The sequence below is a fragment of the Phodopus roborovskii genome, unplaced genomic scaffold (assembly GCF_943737965.1).
Source record: "Phodopus roborovskii unplaced genomic scaffold, PHOROB, whole genome shotgun sequence".
NCBI lineage: Eukaryota > Metazoa > Chordata > Mammalia > Rodentia > Cricetidae > Phodopus > Phodopus roborovskii.
This window is the reverse complement of record NW_026126470.1, coordinates 28,545,755-28,572,124: the sequence shown is the minus strand read 5'-3', so window position 1 is coordinate 28,572,124 and position 26,370 is coordinate 28,545,755. Positions and strand designations below refer to the sequence as shown.

The following is a 26,370-nucleotide window of genomic DNA, read 5'->3' as shown; positions in this document are numbered from 1 at the left end:
AGTTTGAGGCCAGCCTGGTCTATAGAGCGAGTTCCAGGACAGCAAGGGCTAAAGAGTGAGACTCATCTCAAATAACAATAATAATACTTTTAAAAACAAAGTCCGCATTACCAAGGTGAATCCCAACAAACGGAAAGGTCTGACCACACACACCGAAGACGGCAAAGAGTTGCAGACAGTTGGTGCAACAGCAAAAACACATAAAATGTCCTCCTCTCCTTTGGCCCTGCTTCGGCTACTTTTCTACTGTGATAAGTAAGCACCATGACCAAGGCAACTTCTAGAAGAGAGTGCGTCTCTGGGCCTATGGCCCCAGTAGGATGAGAGTCTATACTGGCATGGTGGAGGGGTGGCAGCTGAGGCAGGAAAAGTTAAGTCTTGCACATGAGTCTTGAGCCCCAAGGAGGAAGAGAGCGAATGAGAAGTGGTCCCGTCTTTAAACTCAAAGCCCATCCCCAGTGACGGACCTTCCAACAAGGACGCCTTGTGAACCACCCAAACAGTGCCACCAACAGGGTTCAAATGTCCCTAGACTATGGGCGACATCTCACCCAAACCACCCCAAGCCCCAGTTTCCCACAGCTATGGCTGACTGGTGTGGGACCTACAGGTCCCTATCAGCTAATCGGTGGTAACATCAAGTTCACCGCCCAGCCTGGGACGCGCCGGTCTGACTGGTGCTTGGGGTTGTTTTGGCACACACAGTTTCCGGTGTGCGGTTGTATCTGGGCAGGTGATTGCCAGGTGCCATTGTCAGTGTGCAGAAGACAGGATGAGGCAGCCGTACAGTGGTGGCCCTGCTAGGGATGAGGTCACGGTTCGGGTGCGGGTCCCATGTCTGGGCTTGTTCCTGGGTGCTGGCTCCTTAGCACACCCACGTGGTTCATCAGCTACCACCTCTCAGATCCAGACATCACCAACCTTCTACTTCACCTCCATCCTGCCCCTGCGGGCCCTGCGCCTCCACGTACACATCCTGAAACCAGCAGGGATGACTTCATCTTCTCTGACAACCGAGTTTCTACCTCCAGGGAGATAACAGGGGCTGGGACTGGTGATGGAAGTGTCTTCCCAAACCGGTGGGTGCCCTGCCCCCACCTCCACAACGAAACACTCCTCCACTCCAAGCGAACTTTGAGCTGCTCTTTGCGTCTTCAGTGAGGACACACCGTCTCTGTTGTCTGTGTGAAATGAACTTGGTTCGCTACATGCCTCTCCAATGGCACCATGAGGGCTTCGCGTGCTGCAGTCTCTTTTGGTCCCGATGACAAACATCTCCACTTCTCTCCACAGCTCTATTCGGGTGACTTGGTGTCCTCTTGAGCTACAACCTGCTCTGGTGTGGGGTTATGCTATGCTGGGGAAGCAGCTTAAGTTGCAATGGAATATAAAACTACTCAGAAGAGGCCAATCCGTTATGAGCGTCTCTGCTTCCCTGTCCAAGGGCTGAGTGCACAGGAAGCCCAGTCCTCCCCAGAGACTGCATCTCCCTCCTGACAGGCACCCGATGACTCCCTGGTACTTGGAAATGGTCCTGGGACTCTCTGGCATAATACATCTGGTTCCTCTCCTGCCAAGGACCTGAGTGTTGTGAGAATGTGCCAGAACTTGCTGCTGTTGCGGGAAAATGATTAAAAAATAAAATCTGGCATTTTAGACAACCTGCTCAAAAGGAAACAAAAAAGACCAATCGAGCAATATGTCTCTCCGATGAATTCAGCTTAAGAATTTGTCCCTTGATGTTTGTATGCTCTGGAAGGAAACATATTAATCAAGGCATCTTTTAGTCAACAGGAAATTATTCTGATACATGTAGTCAGGGACTGAGAGCATTTTCCAAAACAGCCACACCACACAAATTCAGCCAAACAGGACTGTGGCTCATTGCAAGAATGCTTCTCAAGACGCCTTAGTTCCATCCTTACTCCAGCAGGGTCTGCTGTTTTGGCTACGCACGCCAGGAGGTTGCGCAGAGCAGAGGCTGGCCTTCATTAGAGGTCACTTAAGCATGTTGAGAACCAACAGAGACTGCCTCATGCAGGAATCATGGAGGCTCAGCGGGCCAGGCTGAACTGTGCCTTACAGAATAGGCAACGGAGTTAGGATGGAATGATCACCCCAGCTTCCACAAGGCCCACAGCTGACTGACAGGTGACACCTGGGATGTCAAGAACTCTCCAGAATGTGGCGGCAATGATACTCTGCAACAACACTGCTTGACAAATGATGGGAAATTTCCGGTGCCACAAAAACAAATAGCCCGGTTAACTAGGTTGAGACTTGTGTTTAAGGCCATCCTCAGCTATTTAAAAAAAACAATAATAAAAATTAAAAAAAAAAAAGAAGTTGGGTGTTCCTGAGTGGCCGAGGAAAATAACCACGGGAAAGTAACCATGAGGAGTGATGAACAACAGGCTTGATTAGTGAGAGCTAGTGACATATTTGGGGCTGTGCCTTCTCCATTGCATCCTTAAGGGTCATCCTGGGAGAAGGTGGCATTCCCATGATCCTCTCTCTCCCTGTGAAAACTTACTCTCTGTGTTCAGACCTTTCCATGCATCTCTTATTCCCAGTGGTCATCCATGTGCCAAGCACATTGCTGCAACAAAATGCCCTGACTGGAAGGAGGCAGGAATTGCCCTGACAGGAAGGAAGCAGGAAGGGCTTCACCGGCTGGCAGTTTGGGTACGGGTCCATCACGGCACGGGGACAGGGGCTGGGGCTCCTGGGATCTGAGATCAGTAAACAGCTGGCTCTGTAGTCGAGGCCCAGGAATCTGCAGAGTCCACAAGGGCAACACCTGGTCTTAGGAAACGAAATAAAACGGGCCCTGGCCAGACTAATTAAACCACAACTCATGGGGTGGTTTTTAATGCTCCTCCAGATGCGGAAATGTGGCCGAGGTTGAGAACATCTCCCTGGATCTTCATAGAGTGTGAAGGAACTTGCTCTGTTGCCGGAGGATTTGCCTTAGGACTTCCCAGCCAAGGGAAGCCGTCGGGGCTTTGTAGGGGAGCGGAGCAGTGCCACCCCGTGGCCTCAAAAAGACTCTGGTGGTCGTGTGGAGGATGGCTAGGAAAGGACTAGGGAACCTCCAGCCGGGAGGCTGCAGAACGTTAGCCAGCTTTTACTACGCGATACTACTACTGTAACAAATATCGGAGAAAAGCCAGCTTATAAAAAGCTAAGGTTTATGTGAGCTCACAGTTTTGGAGGTGCCAGTCTGTGGTAAATTGGCCTCATTGCTTTGGGACCCGTGGTGAGGCAATGCATCGTGGCGAGGGCATGAGGGAGAGCAAAACCGCTCACTTCATGGCCAGAAAGGAAAGAACAGGGAGAGAGCCAGGGACCCCACTACCTCTTCTGAGGACACAGCCCAAAGGCCTGAAAGCCTCCCGCTGGGCCACATCCTCAAGTTTTCATGAGCTCCTAGTAGTGCCGGGGGGCTGTGACCAAGACTTTTACGGGTGGGCTTTTGTAGGGAAATGACCCAAATCGGGGCACTGGTGGACAACAGCCCCCTGGGCTTAGGCTGTAGGGACGAGAGAAATGGAAGAAAAGCCCGAGTCTCAGAAAACCCACAGCCGGAACTGACGTTACCATCCCTCAAGGGCGTCCCTTCCCGCCTCTCTCTGCTCTTCATCCTCTGCCATCTTTAAGGACGTTTCCAAAGAAATAAGCATTGGTGTATATACCAAGCAAGGGAGTGTCCCCTACACACCGGGGGGGGGGCAGAAAAACCTGCTCACATCACTCATCAAAGGTGACCTTACAAAGGGCGGGGGCGGGCTCAGTTGGTAGAATGCTCGCCCACCATGCAAGCAAGCAAGCAAGCAAGCAAGCAAGCAAGCAAGCAAGCAAGCAAGCAAGCGCGCACAGTACCCTGGCTTCCATCCCCTTCGCGCATGTCCGAAATCCTGGCACTGGGAGTAGAGTGAGCAGGCACTCCAGGGTTATCCTTGGCTATAAAGAGACGCCAACGCCAGCCTGAAATGCATGGATGTTAGAAACTGACTAAGATTAAAAATAAAAAGATGGCGATAAGATGATTCTAAAAGAGCTATGTTAGGTAGAGAGACTGTGGGTAACTTTTAAAAGTGTGTAAGACTTTGAGAATTTAATTCCATGTGTTTTGATTATATTAATCTCCCATGCCTCCCCTAATTCACCCCCTCAGACCCAACCCTACCCCCCTTCAACTTCGTGTTCTTTTTTTTTTTCTTTTTTCTTCTTTTTTTTTTTTTTTTTTTTTTTTTTGGCAACCCACTGACTTCTTGGTAAATTTCACCCATTTCCCAATTTGCAGATTTTTGAAACGTGATTGCCCTACTTCAGTAGAAGAAATCTGCGTTTGTGATGATGGGAAGCATTATTAAGCAGTCTAGTGGCTGATGTAAAGTTCCCAAGGTGAGACACGAGGTTGTGAAACAGAGAGAGAGAGAGAGAGAGAGAGAGAGAGAGAGAGAGAGAGAGAGGTTTAGCCTTAGAGCTGAAGTGCCTGGGCTGGGCTGGGGCCCTCTAACTGTCATGCAACCCAGGGCTGCACCTTCAGAACAAGGCCGTGGTGGTTTATACCGATCGACAATTTTACACGATTTACAGTCACCATGGAAACAAGTCTCTAGGTGTCCCTGCAAGAAATTATATTTAAACCGGACTAATCGAGGCGGAAAGTTTCACCCTAAATTATTGGTTCCAGTCCACGGACTCCGTGAACCGATGAAGGAGGAGAGAAAACAGGCTAAGCAGGGACATTCATCTCTCTCTGCTTCCTGGCTGGAAACTGACCAGCACCTCCTGCTCCCTGCCTTCCCTGCTTTGAGGTGAGGACAAAACAGACCACCCTTTTTTCACAGGAAGGAGACAAGTAATGAACATGGCGGCTGGTGTTTCGGCATTTCAGTTCTCAGCGAGGATGCAGCTTGTGTCCCTTCCTAAGTTATTTCTGAGTTCACTCTTCCTGAAGCCACGGGAAGATGCGTGTTTTGCATTTGAGAACTCAACAGGAACGATGGCTGTATCATCTTCACCTTCCTTGGCAACTTCTTAGCAGACAGGAGACTAGCAAGCAGCTTTTGCCATTGCCCCGGGTCCCCTCCCCCTCCCCCAGCCCCCAGAGGCTTCATGACTTCCAAGAGGATGTCTCTGCGGGTAGGTATCTCTCCTCTCCTCCCCTGCCCCTCCCTCCCTGGTCTCCCTCCTCGCCTCCCCCCTCCTCTGCTTAATTTCCCTTGTGGGTCCCTGCCCTGTTTGATGCCCAGAGAGACTCAGTGTACCAATGGACAGTGGCCAAACCACGTGGACAACACAACTCTGGCTCAGCACCTGCAGCAACCTGCCTGGAAACCATCTCCTTTGTGTGCAAGTAAGAAAACAGAACAGCCAGGGAAGCCAGTCTGCCATGGGTCAGGCCTGGAGGAAGCTCAGAAATAACATCTTTAGCAACAGGCACAGATGGCCAGGGCATGATCAAGTCCCTGGTGTCTCTCTCGACCAGTGTCTGTCACTGCCGGAGACAGCCAAACACACCCTCTGACCATAGCCCACCTGCAGCTTCCTAGGCCAGCGGCCTCTAGGTTGGACAGCCCGGAAGCCTCCCCCCTGTCCCTCTGTGCAACTATATTGCTCTCCTGCCTGGCTCTGGGTCCCTGCGGGAGGCGGGCTTTACCATTAGCTGAGAGCAGCCTTTGCTTGCCTCTCTCCCTGCAGTGGCTCAGAACCTGATGCCCAGACCCCTCTAGGGTAAGGAGTCATGAGTTCCCCGGTATTAATCCTGCTTCTGGATTTGAGCCTCTTTTGGCTCCAGATGCAATAGTCAACTCCCTGTCTTTAGTCATAGACTTCGGAAGATACCTCAAACATGACACATGCAGAAGACAGACTTGATTAGCCTAGAACGTTCCCCGTCCGTCCCTTCCTCCTGCTCTTGCTGCTGTTAATAAATAGTTCGACCTCCACACAGCTGTGCACATCAACCCTTCACCAACCTCACTCCTGTCTCCTAGGCTCTAAGACGTAGGCCTTGACAGGCTGTTAAAACCCATTCTGCATCCTGAGAGCTCACCCCCTGCCCCCCTCGCCATCTCCAGCCACGCTCAAGGCTCACTGCCTGCTCAGTCCGCTGGAGCCAGGCAGACGGTCAGCTCAGGCAGCCGAGTGGATTTACCACCGACCTCCAGCTACTGACTGTTCCAGGCACCTGGCAAGCTCGTCAGCAAGTATAATTGCTCTCCCAGTTCCCTGGGAGAGCAGATTTCACAGATGATAGGAGGGTAACAAGGAGCTGGTGAGGAGGAAAGGTCCGAGGACTTGGGCTTAGAACCAGTCAACGGAAAGCTGCTGTCCGTTTAGGTTGCTGAGTCTGCTGTCCTCAGCCGCAGAGCAGGTGGGTGTGACTGGACGGTGGGCACGTCAAGCTCCTCAGCTGTTCTTCTGCCCGGTGTCGGTCACGAGTTCCTGCGGGACTCTGCCTAGTTATCTTCCTCTAAGTATGCATTTGGTCACAGTTATGTATGTATGCACACACATTTCAACTGGAAACGAGCACAAAGCGCAATTGCCCATGTAGCCGAATCCAACTGTTCCTAGCGACACTTTGCAATACGACCTTCAAATTTTTCTGTGGTGCTGCAGATAAAATCTAGAGCCTTGGACGTGCTAAGTTAACGCTCTGCTGCTGAGCTGCGGTCCAGCTCCGTTTTTTTACGATGCAGAAAGAGCTGTAGGGACTGACGCCGCCGACCCTTAGCTGGTGTAGGGCCTGTTTGGCGCATGCACAGCTTTGGGTCCCGTCCCCAGCGCTGAGTAAAACAGGTGTGGTGGTGCATGCTGTTAACAGGAGGATCAGGATCATTTCCTCCTAAATGGTAAGCTTGAGGCCGACCTGGGCGACATGAACCCCTGTGTTGCATGTATATCCTTTCCTCTGAGCCAGTGGTACCATCACCTCCCATCAGAGAAGGAAGAGGCCAAGGGGGTCATAAGGACCTCGCCTCCACATCTAGCCCCCCCCCAGCCCCCAACTCACCCACCCCCACAACAGGTTGTACGAGTTTCTACCCTAGCTCTGCTTGGCCTAGGGGCTAGAGGATACTGGTGTGGAGGCTGGGGGATGGGGCTCTGTCTGAGCAGCCCTGGGGAAGCCATCTTCCATGCCGGGTGCAGGCCTTCCAGCGTGTCTGCTTTAAGGTCACCCATGTTCCCACCCATTGTTCTTCAAACCAGCTCAGTAAATTCATCAGTTCCCCCGGAGTAACGATTCCGGCTCAGTAAATTCATCAGTTCCCCGGAGTAATGATTCCGGCATGATGCTAGCCCACCCGTCACCTGGCAGAATGCACTCAGGCAGTCCCCTGGTCAGCCCAGGGTGCCATGGTTGCCTAGTCTGCACGCAGGTGCAAAGGACGCTTTAAAGGATGGACCCGGCTGGTGACCCACCAGCTCTGTTTTCCCGGCTCTTTCCACTCGCTTCTCCGCAGGGGGCAGACGGGACTTTTCCTGTCTCTTCTCTACTGTCTGTCTCTTTACCTCTGTTCCCTTTCCTTCCCCCTCTCTCCCCTTTCTAATAAAACTTCTCCCTAAGCTCTGTCTGCCCGGCGTGTTTGTCCCCCGCCTGGAGCTTTATCCTAACACCCCAGGGCGCACCTGCTTGAAATCGGGACCGAAGGGGGGGGGTGGATGCTGTTTACGTCTTGTGATTTTTGAGTACTTTGAACGTTCTGGAGTAAATTCTGCTCGCGTCCTTTGTTTGACACCTTTTGAGCCCAGCATTGTTTTGTGAGATCTGTCTGTGTGGGCGCACGCAGTTCTGGTTCATTCTTGTTTTGTTCCCTTTGTTAACGTTTATGGGAAGAGAAAAATTATGAGTGTTGGTTCAATGAGGGACACGCCCATTTCATCCCACCGGAGCAAGAAACCCAGCACCCAGTCAGCACCCGTCTGCGTCCCTGCGTCCGTGAAGGAGCCCCACCCCCACGCTCTCCCAGGTTCAGATGTCATTCATGCCCAAGGAGTCAGCTCTGCCTCCTGGTTGAGGGGCTTCGTCTCTGTGGGCGGGGCAACAGTGAGCTAACTGACCCGTTTTAATGTAGGTTTTAGAATTTCAGAAGTGATGAAGGTAGTAACAGGGTCCCCGCGTCCCCGACAAGCAGCTTCTCTTATTAAAACCTGCATCTGTCTGCCCCGTCCATTACAGAGAGCTAGGAATGATGCTTCTCTTATTAAAACCTGCATCTGTCTGCCCCGTCCATTACAGAGAGCTAGGAATGATGCGTGATTAGTAAATTCATAACCTAACCTGTGTCTGCTTTTGAGACCCTTGCCCGATATCCATCTCCTATATCCCGGGCTCACGCTATACCTCCTCCTGTCACTCTGGGCCGGGCTGTGTGTTTCTCAGGCATCCGTTTTCCTCCTTGCCCTTGATGGTGTAGAGGAGGGAGGTCACCTGGTGATGTGCAGGCTGTCCCACTGGGGAGCCTGTCTGATGTTTGCCTTAGGATGAGATTGGGGTTAGAGGTCATTGAGAGGACAGCAGCAGAGGGGACGGGCTATTTTCTTCACATCATATCAAGTGTACCAACTGTCATCGTGATTTATGAGTGCTGACGACGGCCTCGGTCACCTGTCTGAAGCAGCGCTTATCAGATCTGTGCGCTGAGAAGTTATTCTTTGTTTCCATATTGTACCCAGTAGGGAGAAGCCTTGGTTCTAGTGAAGCCACAGACTGAATGGATGAGGACACCCACAGCCAGGGGGGAAGATGCTCTATTCAGTGTGTGGATTTCAATATTAACCTCATCCCAAGACATCGCCATCAAAGCAACCATCCAGAATGTGTGTGTGTGTGTGAGAGAGAGTGTGTGTGTGTGAGAGAGAGAGTGTGTTGTGTGAGTGTGTGTGTATGTGTTGTGTATGTTTGTGGTGTGTGTGGACTGTGTGTGAGCATGTGTGAGTGTATGTGTGTGAGCATGTGGTATGTGTGCATATGAGCATGTGGTATGTGTGTATATGAGCATGTAGTGTGTGTGCATTGTGTGTGTTTGGTGTGTGTGAGCTGTATGTGAGTGTGTGAGAGAGTGTGTGTGTGAGAGAGTGCATGCATGAGTGTGTGTGTGTGAAAGTGTGTGTGTATATGTGTTGTGTGTGTTTGTGGTGTGTGTGGACTGTGTGTGTGAGAGAGTGTGTGAGAGAGTGTGTGTGCATGAGTGTGTGTGTAAGAGTGTGTGTATGTGTGTGTGTGTGTTTGTGGTGTGTGTGGACTGTGTGTGAGCATGTGTGTATATGAGCATGTGTGTGTGAGCATGTGTGAGTGTATGTGTGTGACCATGTAGTGTGTGTGCACTGTGTGTGTTTGGTGTGTGTGGGCTGTGTGTGTGTGTGTGTGTGTGAGCGTGTGGTGTGGAGGGTGTGATGTATATGGGTATGTGTGTATGTATGTGTGGTGTGGAGGGTGTGATATGTGTGGCATGTGTGTATGTGATGTGTATGGATGTGATGTGTGTGTGTGTAAGGATATGGGTGTGTGTGTGGTGTGAGGGTGTGGGGGTATGAGTGTACATGTATGTGTAGGTATGCTGGTGCCCATGGATGCACACTGTGGAGGCCTAAGGTTGATGTCAGCTGTCTTCTCCTACCTCTCTTCACCTTTTTTGAGCCAGGCTCCCTCTGAACATGGAGATTGCAGTTCCTGCTAGACTGGCTGGCCAGTGAGCACCCAGGTACACCTGTGTCTCCCCACACAGCTCAGAGCACCAGGCACGCACCACCATTCACAGCGTTTTACATGAGTGTAGGGACCTGAACCCACTGAGTCATCTCCTCAGCCCCAGAATAATGTGTGACCAAGTACCCGGGCACTTCATGTCCTGGGCGAGCTGATGGAGATAACCGTGGTACCATTGTGTTCGCATCAATACTGCTGATGTGTGAATGCAGCCATTGATCCCAGTGTTACAGAGTGCCATAGCAACCTAATGTATTTAGGAATAACTTGCCTCAGTTAGCTTAAAATGCTATTTATTTAAGAATCGTTGGGTCCTGCCTGCTAATGCTAGTATTTTGGCATCTGTTTTCAGAGTTGTGTTGTCCTGTGATTTTCCATCTCGTTCTGGGCTCTCCCTTTTGATTTGGTGTCAGTGTGTGCTAATTCCTTAACCTAAGGTAAGACTCGCTGGATGCCCTGAGAATCAGAACTCATCATATGCTGTAGGTTTTAGGCTCATCACGGGTGAGTTTTGTCTTTATCTCCTTTCCTCTCCATCCCATCCAGCCGGTCCTTCCTTGACCATCATTGTACAACACTTTCTGCCTGAGCTCTGCATTGACTCCTAGACCAGATAACAAAAACATAGGGGTCTTCCCGACAGGACCCTAGGGGCCATTTCCCACCATGAGGCCAGTATGTCACTAGCCTTAGGTCTGCTCTGGCCTCTGAGTATGATGGATGAGTCACTGTTCTTCCTTTCAAAGTCTCTCCCGACCCTCCCCCCCACCCTCAGGGTTGCTGAGTTTGGTTCCTGTGGGCTTTCCTTATGGGACACTTTGGGCTTGCCCCGCAAGGGCCAAGTTCCTTGCTGGTTTTAGACAAAGAGTCCAGTGAGCTGGCGTACTATCTGCCACTCTTTCCTGTTTCTGTTGAACCAGACATTTCTTTTCAGCTCTTTACTTGTAACACGTTACCTGTTATGGCTTTGTGTTCAGAGGTAAGGACAGTCAGAGCATGGCCTCGCTGACCTTCCTTGGCTACGATGCTCTTCTCTAGCCTTCCTTTCTCCCTTAGTGTGAATTAACTGTACAAAGAACGTGTTTCATACGACATAACTGTACCCGTGTATAATGTGCTCTGCTCAGATCTGCCTCCACCAATTCCCTCTCTCACTCCCTCTTCCTGTCTTTATTTACAGCTCAATTTCTTGTGCAGGAAGTGATTTTACTTCATCATAGAATTTCTACCTAACACCAGTCTAAGTTAAATAGAACACGCATTCTTACTGTGTGAGTGACACATGCAGAAAACCAGAAACTGAGCTGTAGTCCCTGCTCAGGGCCAGTGAGTGGCTGGCTGGCTGGCTGGCTGCAGGACCTGGGACCCCATGAGGCATCCCAGAATCCACCTCATTTGGGTCACTCTTGCCAAGTGTAACAGAACATGAGGTGAACGCGGCCTTTGTTGAGGACTATGTCCTTGTCCGTTTATTCAGCTATTAGATTTCGTGGCATTTTGCGATTTCCACAAGAACAATGTCAGGGAGACATGGCGTGAGCTGCTGTCCCCACAGCAGACTTGCATTTAGATTGCCATTCATACTGTTTCTTCCTGCTCATGGCTCTAGTCCAAATGTCCATGCTCCAGCCCTCACCTGAGTTCAACTCAACCCTGAGGTCACAGAGGCTCTTTGTGCTTAAATACCACCAGGAGCTTCAGGCTGGCCCACCACTATTCCAGGAAAGGGTACTCCCCTAAATCACGGACAGACTAGTAACCAGATATTTCAGAAATGCATGGACAGGCCATGCAATGTGACCAAGTCCCTCCTTGGTCATGGGGGGACTGAAAATAAAGCAAAATTGTTAGAAGCCGCCCTTCGGAAGCTTACAGGTGAAGACGAGGTCCGTTATAGCCAAGCTAAGACGGGAAACGGCCTGTCCTGAAATGGAGCGCTCAAGGCCATGAGGAGCAGGGTAACCTCAGACCAAGCGATCAGCCTGGGGCTCTTGTTCAAACCCTGTCTAATGCAGATACGGGATGGCGTCTGGCGAGGGCGTAAGGGGTGAAAAGAGAAAACAGTCTTAAGAGCTCTCGGGACGAAGGGTTCCCAGCAAGGGTGGAGATTATTCTGTCAGAAAGTGTGGATGGGCCTAGGAGGGCATGTTGGTAAGAGGGGGCTTGGCATTCTGCCTTTGCCCTTCAAGGTGGGCAAACACATACATACATTTGACCCAGGGCTCTGTGCCCGCTCCACCTAAGAATTCAGAAAACACTAAACATCCTGAGAAGCCATCAGCCCCTGAGAAGCCATCAGCGCTTTCTTTGTTGAGAAAAAAAAAAAAATTAATGAAATGGATCAGAATGTCACGTAAAACAAGAACACAGTTGGAAGATCAACACTGTCCTTAAAATCATTTTACTTTTTTATGAATTGTACGCTATGATTTTTCACATTTGCTTTTCCTGAAAATTCCATCTGAATCTATTGTTTCTCTCCTTTAAGTCTTGCCTACTTCTGCCTCTGCTTCTGTTTTATCCACTTACTGACCCATGGGGACACATACAACCATCCATATCTATCTAGGCCTCGGGGCTTAAGTTCCAGATGGGAAAACAAAACAGAAACTCAGAAACTCCACAACTGTGACTGTAGACAACCGTTTCAAAAAACCCAGGAATCTTCATGGGCTGGGGAGACCATTCAGCTGGTTAACTGCAAGGCCAGAGACCTTTTTGGATCCCCAGAACCCAAATAAAGAAGGTGGACACTGAGGTGGACGCCTGGCACCCCAGCCCTGGGAAGGTGGAGGCAGGGGACCACCCAGTCTAGCTAAGGTGGTAAGATCCAGGCTCGGCACGAGACCCCGCTTCACAAACCAGGGTGAAGGCGGAGTAAGGAAATCACCAGTATCAACCTCCCTTGATGCCCACACATGCGCACATGTGCTTGTAACCCCCCCCACACACACACACACACATACCCTTCATACACTTCCCAGGAAGGCCACTTGTACCAGTGAGTGCCAGTGCCCTTCCATTTCAAGGCTTCTGTGTTCTCAGAACTGGAGATAGACCACAGACAAGCAAAGGGCTGAGATGTCAGGCTCACTCCCTCATCTCCATCCCCCCCCCCCCCCCCGGCCTGGGAGAACACCCAGCATATTGTTACCTTTTCAACCTTAAACCCACAGTGTTTAAAGGGATTATACCCATGTCTGGGTAAACTGGACCGACTCAGTTTAAAAAGAAAAGTATAAAGGCGATGTTTATGTTCAAATGTCAAACCCTGTGTGGGCAGATTTGGTGTCCGTTTACACCCACGAATAACATTCCATGGCGCGATTAATTTATCCGTGTTCCCATCAGCCCAGCATCACTCCCCAGACAAAAGCAACGGTAGGGAGAGGCTGGGGGGGTGGGGTGGGGGGGGACTCTATTGTTTCTTTTGGAAAAGCTGTCTTGATTGGGTAGGTGTTCTTTTCACAATGCTATATAAAGATTATGGCGGTTTGTGAAGGGCAAGGGCAGCCATGGGTCTAAAGTCAGCTACAACTTCTTCGCGTGGTCATTCAAGGGTGTGCCGCATTCACAGATACGCCCTCAAGCCCTGGGCAAGAGGCCTGGAGAGTTCATAAGTGCCTTGCTGTCCAGCGGGTGGCTGGGCCCTGGGCACGTTTGTCCATCATAGTCCCACAGAACGGACGCACAGTTAAGGTGACTGGAAAAAACAGCCTTTGTCTGAGTGCAGCCATGTCTGTCGGCTCTGGCTGCCACCGGGCGCCACGGATCTGTGATCCCAGCAGCTTTGGTTATAGGTGTTTGAATTGGAAGTAGGAAGACTGATAGAGGTTTTTGTTGTTGTTTTGTTTTGTTTATTTCACATTCCCAAGAGCTGCCTGGGCAAAGCTGGTAACTATCGGTCTAAGATGATACAACTGACCGGCCTAAAGGTACTTAGACCCCAACAACGACCAAGACCAAAGTAAACAGGGAAGGAGTTCTCGGGTGTGAGGAAGGAAGGGCCAGCCAGGCTGGCCAGGATTTTACAGTCAGTGGACTCCAGAAGGGAGTAACAAATCCCAACCCTGCTGAGCTAGGCAGGCCATGGCAAGGTGAGCCTGTTGGGATCCCCTGTTGGAGGGAGGGACTGGGCTGGAGGTCTGTGCTGAGTAGCTCCAATTGCGCATAGAGGGGCTCACCTTACCAGATGGGTCCTTGCCAGATTCCTTGAGTTTGAGAATAGAAACCAGAAATCTAGATGTTTCCACTTTTAATTTTAAAAATTAAATGGAAACTAAGTAAACAAACAGACCTAGACCTATAGGCTCAAAGCTGGTCCGTGACCTCTGCTGTGGGGCTGGGGTCTGGGCCAGCCCGGGGTTCCATGTTAGGAGGTCCTTAAGAGTGTAGGTGAAAAGGAGAAGACAGATGTGAGGACTGCACATCTGTGCACAGAACATGCGCCTGCACATAGATGACAGAGGGCGACCTCCAGTGCTGGCCCCAGGTGCGGTCCACCTTAAAAAAGGTGTGTGTGTGTGTGTGTATGTCTCTCACTGACTGGAACTCCCCAACTGAGGTAAGCTGCCTGACCTCATTATAAGGGCAGATCAACACACACACACACACACACACACACGCACGCACACACACACACGCACGCACGCATGCACGCACACACACAGGCACATACAAACACACATGCACGTACACACAGGCACACATGTACACACAGGCACACACGCACACACATACAGGCACACACACAAGCACACATGCACCCTCTTTTAAAGCTTGCATTCTGGGGGGGGCAACACAGGCCCCCTTGCATACAAACAAGGCAGGCAATTTACTCACTGAGCATCTCCCGCCTTGTGGTTTGGGCCTTAAATGTTCCCCAGAGGGTTGTGTATTAAAGGCTTGATCCTCAGCTTGGTGCTAAGACATTTGGGGAACACCTCTGCAAGGGGCAGGGTCTGGCTGGTTTTGCTGTGCCTGTGTCCCCACAGTGACACACACTCACCACAAGCCCAAAGCCATGGGTCCAACAAAGCGTGGAGAGAAGCCAACGTGAACCTTTCCTCTTCTAAGGTGACTGTTGAGGTAATGCAAAGCTAACTAGCCTGGACGACAATAGGGAAGCCAGAGGGTGGGGAGCGGCCCAGCTCGATGCAGGAAGCTGCACACCAGCTGAACAGGGGACGGCCAAGGACCAGATGTATCGTCGAATGGGAAAAGTCAGGAGAAAGCAGGATGTCTAGATTTGAGGAATTCCTACCAGAGGATGATGGGAAGTGCTTGGTCTGGGGATGTCATGCTCACTGGAGCAGGGGCTCGTGGGAGATGAAACTAAATCTACTGAGGAGAACAGGGCCATATCTGCCATGACTTTACTAAAGGGACCACGAAGAAAGGAGGAGGGGGGGAGGGGCTGGGGTCATGTACATCATACCTAAGGTCAGAGGCGAGTAGGAAAGGGGAGAGAGGAACAGAGGGGGAAGCCAGGTCAAGTTCTGCAAGGGCAGAGCATGCCCCACAGTGACAATCAGGGGACGCCAAGCACTGCAGTGTAGTAATAACTCGTCCTGTGGGACGGAGAGAACCCGGAAGAGAGCTGGAGACGCCGCCACGCTTCTGGAAATGCTCCCGTTCACAAAGCCCAGGGGCAGGTGGGAGGCCCCTGATGAGAGAGATAGTGATCCAGGAAGCTGGTTGGGTCTGGGTTGGGTATGAAAGGACTGCACATAAATTCTTGGTAGGACAAACATGCTGCTTCCAGCCTTCACCCACCCCACCCCCCATCCCGCGTTGGACACCTGGCTTTGAAAAGGTGGGCAGGAAGATTCCACATGCATGGCACCGAGGAGAAAGAATCCGAATCTGTAGACTAGGTTTATGGAGGGTCTTCCCCTCTGGAAGGGAAGTGCGTGCGTGCGTGTTTGTGTGTGTGTGTGTGTGTGCGCGCGCGTGTGTGTGTGTGTGTGTGTGTGTGTGTGTGTGTGTGTGTGTGTGTGTGTGTGTGTGTGCGCGCGCTGAAGGTACAGAGTAGGAAAGTCACTCTTGGGGACAATGATGCTAGGCGGCGGCAAACGATGCTGACGTGAGGTGGTGTGTTTCTATGTAAAGTCCAGGGCCTGTGTTTTTGATGTAACACTACAGCATAAAGATACTTTTGTGTGAGCCAGCTGTGGTATTGTGCGACTCTAATCTTGGCACTTCGCAGAGGTGGATCTCTGTGAACCTGAGGCCAGCCTGAGCTGCACAGGGTGCCAGGGACACACCGTGAGAGACTCCGCCTCAACCAACAAACAAGCAAAAGACTCGTTACAATCCACGTGTAAACATTGGCTAGTCACTTCATATGATTTCTCTTGTATCACCTATGCCATAATTTAGTTATTTTTTTTTTCTGGGTTTAGGCATCAAGATTTTCGTTATTGCACATACAACTATAGAAAGCCAGATCCTCTCCCTGAAATACATTTCTCGGAGTAAAATTACTTGTCCAAAGCCAGAGGCATCTCAGAGCTCCACAAAGTGGCCAAGGGTGTGGATCGAGTCTGCCGCCCACATGAGGGCAGCTCCTTAGCTGCCTTGTCAACAGGAGGATTGCCTGGGGACGTCGCGGTTAGACCCTGGGGGGGGGCTCAATTGCGGCCAGTTGTTCCCAGGAACTCATCGAGGCTGTGGTCCATGGGAGTGACCAGATGATGAGGAAGACCGCAGCCCCTTGGACTGTGGCTGTCTTCCAGCTGTAGGTCACATCCCGGCCAGGCCCTTTCCCGAGGACTGCCTCCTGCCTACTCACACCTGTCAAGCTGGTGGGCGCAACTATGAAATTGACCGGGAAGTTCTCTGAGCTACTCCAGGGCTTGCTCCCGCTGGGACAGAAGGGCAGTTCATACCGGCCAGCCCACGAGGTTTGGAGCTGGTGCCAGGGCTGGGGTGCCTCCAGCCACTGACTGCCCACAGCAGAGCCTCCCCTCTGCCCTCTCGACCCAGGACCAAGCATCCAGTAAGTAGATACTCAAGGCAGCCTGGCTGAGTAGCTGCAGGGTTTCAGGGGCCCAGCGGGTTATTAAAGGAAAGGAATCTGGAGAGGTTTTGAGCCATCTCTGGGATGAATATGTTTGGAGCTGATTAACGGGATGTTTGTCCAGTGTTGCCTGGATCTGCCTCTTGATTCCCCTACAGACTGCCCTGAGCCCACCCGCCACATTCAAAGGGCTCCCCGCCTTTGGTGCTGGATGCAGGGTGGGCTGGGTGACCTCCGGGACCTGGGCTGGCCAGTGTAGGCGGAGCGGGGCTGGACTCCCCCCACCCCCATCCCCGGGCTCTGCGAGGCTCCGCCCGCCCCAAGTCATACAGCACAGGGTTCCTAGGGCTCCAGGATCCCAACCTCAGCCTTCGCCAAGAACTCGGGCTGGACACCCGGCTCCCTTGGATTCCAGAGGCGGGTAAGTGTGGGGCCCCTGCCTCTGTGACAGATGCTTGCTCTGTGACAGATGCTTGCTCTCCTGGGACCATGATGCCTCAGTCTTAGCCTACAGACGCCCCTCATACTGGGGCCAAGCCCCTGTCAGCCTGTCTTTACTTATAGGAAAGTCATACGGAAACACTTTGCTTGTATTATTAACTCAAAGGCATTCGGAGAAAATTTGGAAAATACCTAAACGCATCAAAAGAAAATTACCCCCCACCCCATTTCTCAAGTTCAGAGACCCCAGCTCTGAAATATTTGAAGGTGACCCATTTTGTTTTTATCGCTTGCTTGATTATTGAATTATTTTTGCTCAGGGAGGTTCCTGGGGTTTGACCTTTTTCCCATGGGGAAGGCATGGGACATGGAGAGCATGATTGGTATCTGATCATGATTGCAGTAATGAGGGAATAGGAAACTTGTAGGAGAAAGCTAGATGACAGCCTAATCCCTAACCCTCCACTGAGGTCAAGAGGGCTCCTCGGGTCATGCAGGTCACCACCACCCCCCCCACCCCACCCCACCCCCGCCCTGGGTTGTTGGGAAGTCTCTGTGCACTGATCCCTCATTTCAGCAAGAGAAGTGCTGTCCACCTCCACGGAGGAGGAAGACTAACTGTAGCTGTCATCTGTGCTCAGGGAGATGGTCCCTTTGCTGAGGTCACAGGCCCTGCTGGAATTCTTGCGGGGCGGTGGGAATTCCAGGCCAAAACCCTCTGCCTCCCTTGCCAGTGTGGTTTTCCCAGCGGGTGAGGAAGGCACCCCAAATTCCCAGGGAGCCAGCACAGCCATCATCCCTCAGGGCTTGCCTGTGATAGTGGACCGGGAATGAATCCCATATACAGACACACCGAGGACTCCTGTGTGCCTCTGGAGGCCAGGTGGGACTCAGAGGTACCCATGCATTCAAGCCTGCTTCTGATGAATGATTACAGCATTCCTGCCAGATGCAGTCTAGGTTCCAGCTGTTTTAGACAGAATGAAAAACAGCACACACACACACACACAGATCCCTGCTCTAAAAGCTTGCCTTTTGGTGGGAAAGATAAACATTCAACAGTGAGCACAATGATTAAGAAAACTATAGCATACTGTGGTAGCATTCAATCGATACTATGGAAAGACAAACAAAGGAACGTAAGCATTACTGAGAGAGGGACAAACGTATAGTATGTTAATAATTACTGGTAGCAATACAGGTAATAAACATCGCCTCATGCAAAAGATTTATAAAAATAAAAAACTAAAATCTTAACAGGAAAACATTCTGTGTCGCCGGGGCCTCACAGACTTCTTCCTCCCAGCATGCACTGTACCCCCTCAGTTACTTACTCTATCTGCAGTGGTATCAAAGCTAACTCGAAGCTCTCGTTTACATAGCTACCCCTTGAAATAATCTAAGTGCTGGAGGCAGATAATAGTCTACAGACTCGAGAGGCTCCTGGAAGGAAATGTCCAGACATACTTGCGAACTACTCCAGAGAGGCTGGGACCATGGGGGGCAGAAACAGGGAGAGCCGGGTGGGGTTTGTGCTGTCCCATGTAGCCCTTGGAGGACCTGTAGCACACTACCACAGTGATGTCCTACGCATGCTCCTGAAGAGGGCAGGGGCAAAGGTCATGCCAGGGTCATTTGTGCTGTATTTGACCCTGTGGTGTGTGCATGCAGAGAGGGTAGAGTTCTCCCTTCTAAGGGTTTAGATGGGGCAGCTGAGGCTTCTTGGGTTTACTAAGTTTGCTGAAGGTACCGTTCCTACCTCCTTCATTGGGAACAATTTCAGCTGTCATTTGTTCTTTATCCAAAATTCTCACACTCCTCCCTTATTGAATATTCAGTGTCTGCATTTCCATTGCCCAGACCCCAACCTCTGTGTCTGTGGCCCGCCCGCCCGCCCATGGGGAGTTCTGGGGAAGCCAGGGGGGTAGAACCAGATTCAGAGGCTTCAGACCTCGTAACACCAGGAGGTGGCGGAAAGCAGCTTCCCTGCTTGGGGAGAGTAGTTCTGGATCTCCACGCTTTGTCCTAATTCCTTGAGAAGCCCCATCTGCCTCAGTCCCCAAGGGAAGTATGGGAGACTGTAGAGTCTGGAGGACCTTTGCTGAGGGATAAATGTAGCATGTGTTTCCCAGAATTTGGACATGGGGTTGAAAGGAAGCCACAAGCAATAGACACTTGCTTCCAAGGACAATCGGTGTAAATTCTAGGCTCAGCCAAGGTCACGGCCATCTAGATCAGGGCTGTCTGGAGTCCCTTTGGCTCTCAGTCTGCTTCTCCATAGATAGATAAGGCCAAATGCTTCTGTAACTCAGCGCGCCCTGTCTTGCTTGAGGGGTGTGCTTTCGAGGAAATGCTTCAGGAATCTTGTCAGTAAGAACAAGAATGTACCCACACCATGGAGATAAGGAGTGGTTAGGGGAGGGCTCTTTGGTTCGCCCAAACCTGAGAGGCACAGGAACCAGACCTCAGCTCTGACCGTGACCCCCCACCTCTCCTGGAACCTAAACTGCTAGAAAAGCCCTGCCCAGTGAGCAAACCTCAAATTCTCAGAAGGTTACCAGTGTTGGGAAAGCCTTTTGTTCTGAAGCTTCCACACTGTTATCGGTGCTGATAGGTAACCTAACCAGAGCACGTGGGGCAGGGCCCGGATGCAGAAGGGTGCAGCGGAGGACGTCACACAGAGCTGTTCACTCTGCTCGGCTTCCCAGAGCCCCGAGTCCCCAGTGACTCCCAGGGGACCTGCAGCTCTGGGTCTGAGCTTTCAAGGAAAAAGCACACATGCACTATTGTAACAGGGACCATGCCCCTGCTTCAAGCCCCAGCACCTGCAGACATAGGTAGAAATCCCAGCCATTGCCCAAGCTGAGCCCTGGTTGGCTGTGTTAGAAACTGGGCATTCCTGGGTCCTGGTGTTGCTGCCCGTGCAGCGTCAGGGACTCACGCCAACCATCCTCTGAGGGCAGCGCTGTCTGTGTGGAACCTAGGACTAATAGCTTAGGAAATGTTTAGGGACAAAGCCAGCCCTCACATGTGAGGCCCAGCTACACCTGAGAAGTGGCTGCTTCCCCAGGCCGTTGGGTCTAAGGTGTCCATCTCCTCTCTCTAAGGTCCTGGGGACGCTGCTCTCTGTGCCGATAAAATGGGAGCTGGTAGCTAAAAGATCCCGCCCCCAGGTGTTTGGATAGGAGGGATAACCGTGGGAGGCCCATCTCAGTGCCGTGAGGCTCACTTTTCTGTAAATCAAGATTGTTGGGACCAGCTGCTCTCCACACCCATCAGAGCCCAACAGTCTTGACCCCAGGGCCCCCGGGCTGTGGATGCCCTTACACCCATGGAAGTGAACTTGGAGAATGTGACATAAGCTCCCAAATGGCACCCTGTGCAGTCTCTGCCAGGATTACCACAAGGCCACTGGCGAACGCATTTGGAGTCTCGGTGTATGAGATACATAGTGAACGAACGACCTGCAAGGTTTGTGGGGTTGCGGGGGCATTTAGCAAAAGCAAAGCAATGCATTCATGCAAAGTACTGTAGAGATTTTATGTGAAAGGCGGGGACTTAAGCAGGCTTTTCTGGCCTAGCATAAAGATAATCACGGCGTAAGGTGGCGCCAGGGTGAGTCAGCACATGCGTAGTGAAGGCAATACTTTGTGGAGGCGCATGCAAGACTAGGAAAGATCTAGAAAACGAGGAAGATGTGAACAGCAGACCATGGAACTGTGCTTTACGTCCTTAGTCAGTTAATTCTGCCAGGTGTTCTGTAGAAAGTACCGGTCTGTTTCTAAGTTGCCACTGCACAGCCCCGATGCCTCAGACCTGACTGGCAATGTCAGTCGGGAGTACAGAGCTCTGTTTGTGACAAAAAGCACCTGGACTCAATAAGGCGGGGAATTCATCTCCAGCTGGGTGTGTAGCTCGTTTGATGCCCTTGGCTCAATCCTGGGAAAGAGTCACCTAGGTGTGGTGACATCGTAGAACCCCAGCTGAGGAGGTGGAGGCATGACCCCTCAAGGTCACCCTTGGCACACAGTAAGTTCAAGGCCAGTGTGGACTACATGAGACACTCTCGGGAGACAAATCTCTTCACCCCGTCCTGGGAAGTTGAAAGCCCAAGGCCAAAGGCTCACACCTGACCAGAGCCTTCTTTCTATCTGTGCAGTCCCATGGTGGGAGGGGAAGGAAGGGAGGGAGGTTAACAGCCCAGAACTCAGCCTAAGCACCTTTTACAGCCCCCATTTCTCAGCACAGTTTCCCTGAGAATTCTTTCCAGCACCTGATCTGGGGACACATTCACGCCATCTCGGGGAGCATTTTTAAAAGTGCCGCTTCTCGTCAGGCAGGAACCAGGGGCTGAATCGTTAGCGTCTCTGTCTCTGAGGCGGGATCCAGGCGTCATCATTTTCTCAATGGGCTTCTCAAAGCTAGTGCCCAGAGCAGCAGTGAGAACCCAGAGAGCAGGTGTCAGATGGCACCTGGCAGACAAATTCCCAGTCTCCACCTGAGTCTTAGGAGGCCGAAGCCCTGTAAGGGGGGGCTCGGCAGTCCCCAGCTCAACAGGTGCTTCTGGGGCGGGCGGGCGGGCGGGCGGGCCTGCTAAACTCAACCTCAGAAGGAGCAGAGGGTAGTGGAGGCTCAGGGGGATTTGAAACAGATGTTTGGGGCCGTTTCTTCTAACCGTGGTGATTTCTGTCTGGTTTTAAGAAACAGGTCTTTTCAGGAGGGAAAAAAAAAAACCTACAAGTACAAATTAAATACAGAATTGACTCTGAAATTAGTTTGCTGTTTAGAGTCATTGGTTCTAAATCAGTTAACATTTGGGTCCCCTTGTGTTGCCTGCGTCACCCACATAGGCACTGGCCTGTAAGAACTCCCTGATGGTAGCAGGGTTGTTTGTCAGTGCGGTCGGTCGGTCGGTCACTCTGGGATTTTGGAGATAAAATTATACTGTCAGCTGGATGCCTGCTCTTCTCTGGGGGGAGGGGCCTGAGAATCCCTAAATGGTTTCAGCTTGTTTAAGAAGACGTCGCTGAGCTTTGAGTTCTGATCTGTTTCTAGATGACTCCTGCTTGCCGCTGTGGTCAGAACGGGGCTAGACTTCTTTCCTTTGTTGAGGAATTGGTAGCTTGGTGTTCCTTCCACCCTCCCCACCCCTAACAGGCTGGCAATCAGAAAGATGGGCTTCCTTTCTCGTTCAGGACAGCTCTCTCCAGAAAGTGCGGGAGAGAGCCAGTGCTCAACCATGGTAAAACTGAAACCTAAAACCAAAAGCCACAAATTCTAGGAATGCAGCTCCTAAGTGAGGCAGAAAACCCAATGGTTTCATTATGTCAGTCATGTCCTCTGACTGTGACAAACACTAAGGAAGCCATCCGGAAGGACTTGACTTGGCTCACACTCTCAGAGGTTTCCATCCTCCGTTGCTTGGCTCTGCCGGTTCTGGGCTGAGAAGCGCACAGCTCTGCTCACCGTGCTGCAGCCGGAAGGCAGCAAGCAGTATCAGGAAAGGGCCAAGGGGCATGCACACCCTTCGAAGACGACAGCCACCACCCACGTTCTTCAACTCGGCCTCGGCTCTGCGGGTCTACCGCCTCCTGTTAGTCTACCCAAATCCCGAGTCCATTATGGACTTAACCATTGATTAGGTCAAAGCCTGCATGATCTAATCTCTGGAAAGGGGCCTCACAGATGTGCCCAGAGGTGCCGTTCACCAGTATCCTAGGCGTCTCTCGAACCCGTCAAGGCTACAGTCAAGATCAACCATCCACGTTCACACTCAGGACCACCAGCTGTCAACCCAGCCCGGCCACATTCCATGCGTGGTCAGGGACCCAACAGCCTGGAAACAGCGCTGAGTTGTTTCCGTTTTACAAAGAGGAAAAGACACAACCCGAGAGGGGCTGAGGGACATTCCTATAACCCTGCGTCCCTGAAGTTGCGGAGCCAGAGTCCAAAGCTGGAGGGTGGGAGCCTGAGGCCTGGAGCACCAGGTCCTCAGACTAGAGTGCTGGTAAACTTGGCACTCAGTACAAGGGCTGCCATGTTATAGGGTATGCCTTCTACTCAGTGGATACAGCTGCCCCGAGAGACAGCCACAGTGGAACGGACCCGCCCCCATTCTCGATAGATCTGAACACCTATGCAGTTTGTGAGGAATAATAATGCTTGGTTTGGGTCGTGGTCCTGAAGATATCCAATGGTGTGGGGTGGTCAGCACCTTGTACTACATTACAACATGACAGAGGGCATCACAAGGCTAGACAGAGCAAGTCCGCCATGGATAACCCATTCCATCTAAGAATAAATTCAAGGATAACAAAGCCATTCCCTCAGTAACATATTCATCTTTAAATGGGTTTGTCCAATTATGAGGGCAGCATATCCTTATAGCACAATGACTGGGTGACCTTGTTGCTCAGCACTGTTACACTGAGAACCAAGTTTCCAAGGTGTGGCCTTTGGGGAAGATGCATTCACACTATAGCAACCACCCATTGCATACCCTTCCAAAGGTGACGGACGGTGCCTCAGTCCGAGTAGGTACATAAACCATTGTAGTTACTTCTCTGTTGCTGCGACGACAAACACCATGACCAAAAATGACTTATGGAAGAGTTTCTTTTGACTTACGGTTGCAGGGTCCATGCGGTGGGGGAGGCTTGGGAGCAGACAGCCGGGACAGGAAGCTGAGAGATCACGTCTTCATCTGCAAACAAGAAAGCACAAAAGAGACTGAACTGGAAGTAGGCGGGACCATAGGCCCTCGAGCCCTCGCCAAGTGCTGTGCCTCCTTCGCGGTGCCCTTGCCCTCGCCTCCACAGCTTCCCCCAAGGGCGCTACAAGCTCAGGACCAAGCGCTCAAATACATGAACCTATGGGGGAGATTCCCACTCACCACCACAGCCACCAGGAACTAGTGTAGGGACGTGTAATTAATTCCCAGGTGCATAGAAGCAGAGAGGGGCTCTTTACCTCCCGTTCGTTTATTATTTATTCATTATTTCTGAGACAGGATCTCACTATCCCCAGCCGTAGACCCAAACTCATAGGGATTCTCCTGCCTCTGCTTCCGGGTGCATTTTTATTTTTAACTTTTAAAAACACACACTTATTGATTTATTTACTCTGTGTGTGTGCGTGCGTGTGCGTGCGTGTGTGTGTGTGTGTGTGTGCGCACGCGTGTGTTAAGAGGGGAGAGTCAGCTCTCTCCTCCTTCCCTGTGTGTCCCAGGGATGGGACTCGGGTCATCAGGCCTGGTTTTAACCAGAACTTTCACCCAGTGGGCTATTTAGCCAGGCTATCTGCTTTGTTTATGGAGTAGTTACCACGGTGTCCATCTCTGTGGGCAGAGAAATTAGCGTTTGCCGTGGACATGGGTTGACTGGAAGGAAGTGAACATGCATACAGCACATGAAAGGGCCGTAAAGACAGTAATGAAGGAAACAGGAAAGAGACCCCACGTCATTTACGACAGGCAACATAGCAATACGCAGTAACATACATTGAGGAGACTCATTCCAATGGCCACCTACTAGAGAAGATGGTGAGGAGAACTACAGTGAATCAAGTTGTTAGCTGATTGACCAAGAGAGGTCAATGAGACTCCCAATGGCAGATACCACAGAAGCACGTTTGTCCGTTTCCCGATGGTATGTATACACCACGGAAGGATGTTTGTCCGTTTCCCGATGGCATACGCCACGGAAGGATGTTTGTCCGTTTCCCGATGGCATACGCCACGGAAGGATGTTTGTCCACTCCCCCGTCACCTGAGACTAAAGAACTGTGAGCATGGGCGGGAGGTGGGCCAGTTCACACTATTTGATTTCAAGTTGCATTTTCCTTCCAGGGATTTTGCTCTACATCCGGGGAAAGCTTGAAGCCCAGGATGATCCTGTCTAACTCCACCACTGTGGTGCCCTTTCTGGCCACGCTGTGGCAGGAGACAGCCGAACAGGGCAGCAACGTGTCGGGCCTGGCTCGCAAGTCTCAGCTCCGAGATGACAGCAAGCTAGAAGCTCTCTACATCCTCATGGTACTGGGTTTCTTTGGCTTCTTCACCCTGGGCATCATGCTGAGCTACATCCGGTCTAAGAAACTGGAGCATTCTCACGACCCCTTCAATGTGTACATCGAGTCGGATGCCTGGCAGGAGAAAGACAAGGCCTTCTTCCAGGCCCGTGTTCTGGAGAGCTGCAGGGCTTGCTACATCATTGAGAACCAGGTGGCTGTAGAACAGCCTGTCACACACCTTCCTGAACTGAAGCCTCTGTCATGAACCCCATAGCTCGTTAATAGACAAACCCTGCATGGGACAATCTGGTCCCTCTAGTCACACGCCTGTCATAGTCTTTATTGTAGGGGTACCATTGCATTTTTTGCTATTGAAGGATCAAGGGGTGAATCGATAATACAAGTTTTCTAAACTCACATCCCGTCTATAGTAGATGATCAACTAATTCTTGTCTCTTTAAGTCGAGCCAAGCCCCCAACAGTATGGTCTCTGGGAATGCAAGCCCAGTTCTCCCCCAAATCTCTGGATATTAGCAGGGTCACACGAGTAAGTTCTAGTCAGAGGATGTGGACGTGATGAATCCGGTTCGTAAACAGCCTTTGAGAAGGGAAGGGTGTGCCCTCCATCTTCCTTGTCCCTTTTAAGGACGTCGACACACTGGAGGCAGCTCTGATAGAAACAGCAATGCACTCTCAGGAGGCACAGATGACCCAGGGCCCGGCACCTTCCTGCGCTGTCCAGCTGCCAGGGTGGTAAGAAAGGGCCTTTGCCCCACTCCTGTAACCTCTGCTAAAGTTGAAGAGCCAGTGGCCAAACACTCTAGCCTCCTGCCTCCAACTCCCTCACAGCTTTCCTTATCCACACGCGCACGCGCGCACACACACTCACACACACTGTTCAATCCGCATAGAAATCGCTTCTTATAGGGCTGGGACAGTCGGAAAATGACTCCTTCAGAGTCGGCACCAAGAGCAAGGTGTGCAGTTATGACTGGAGAGAAAGTGGCCACCCCACCATGCCAAAGGCCACAGGGGAAGGTGCGCATGTGGGCACTGAAGCATGGGACTGATGTAGCAAGGCCCTTGCTGTGACAGGTTTGACTTAGGATGAATTATGTTCCTAAAAACATGTTGAGGTTCCAATCCCCAGTACTAGTAAATGTTACCTTGTCTG

At 51.4% G+C, this 26,370-nt stretch overlaps 1 protein-coding gene across 1 annotated transcript; it reads left to right on the top strand.

Annotated features, from left to right (window-relative positions):
• The first annotated feature begins 25,071 nt into the window (after positions 1-25,071).
• Kcne1 (potassium voltage-gated channel subfamily E regulatory subunit 1) lies at positions 25,072-25,541 on the top strand. The gene has a single exon (XM_051191908.1). It carries the CDS (start codon positions 25,072-25,074, stop codon positions 25,459-25,461), a length of 390 nt encoding a protein of 129 aa, XP_051047865.1. The 3' UTR covers positions 25,462-25,541.
• The last annotated feature ends 829 nt before the right edge of the window (positions 25,542-26,370 follow it).

Bases quoted from the DNA above. Each gene is read 5' to 3' on its own strand.
- Kcne1 (XM_051191908.1), top strand. From the start codon at position 25,072: ATGATCCTGTCTAACTCCACCACTGTGGTGCCCTTTCTGGCCACGCTG.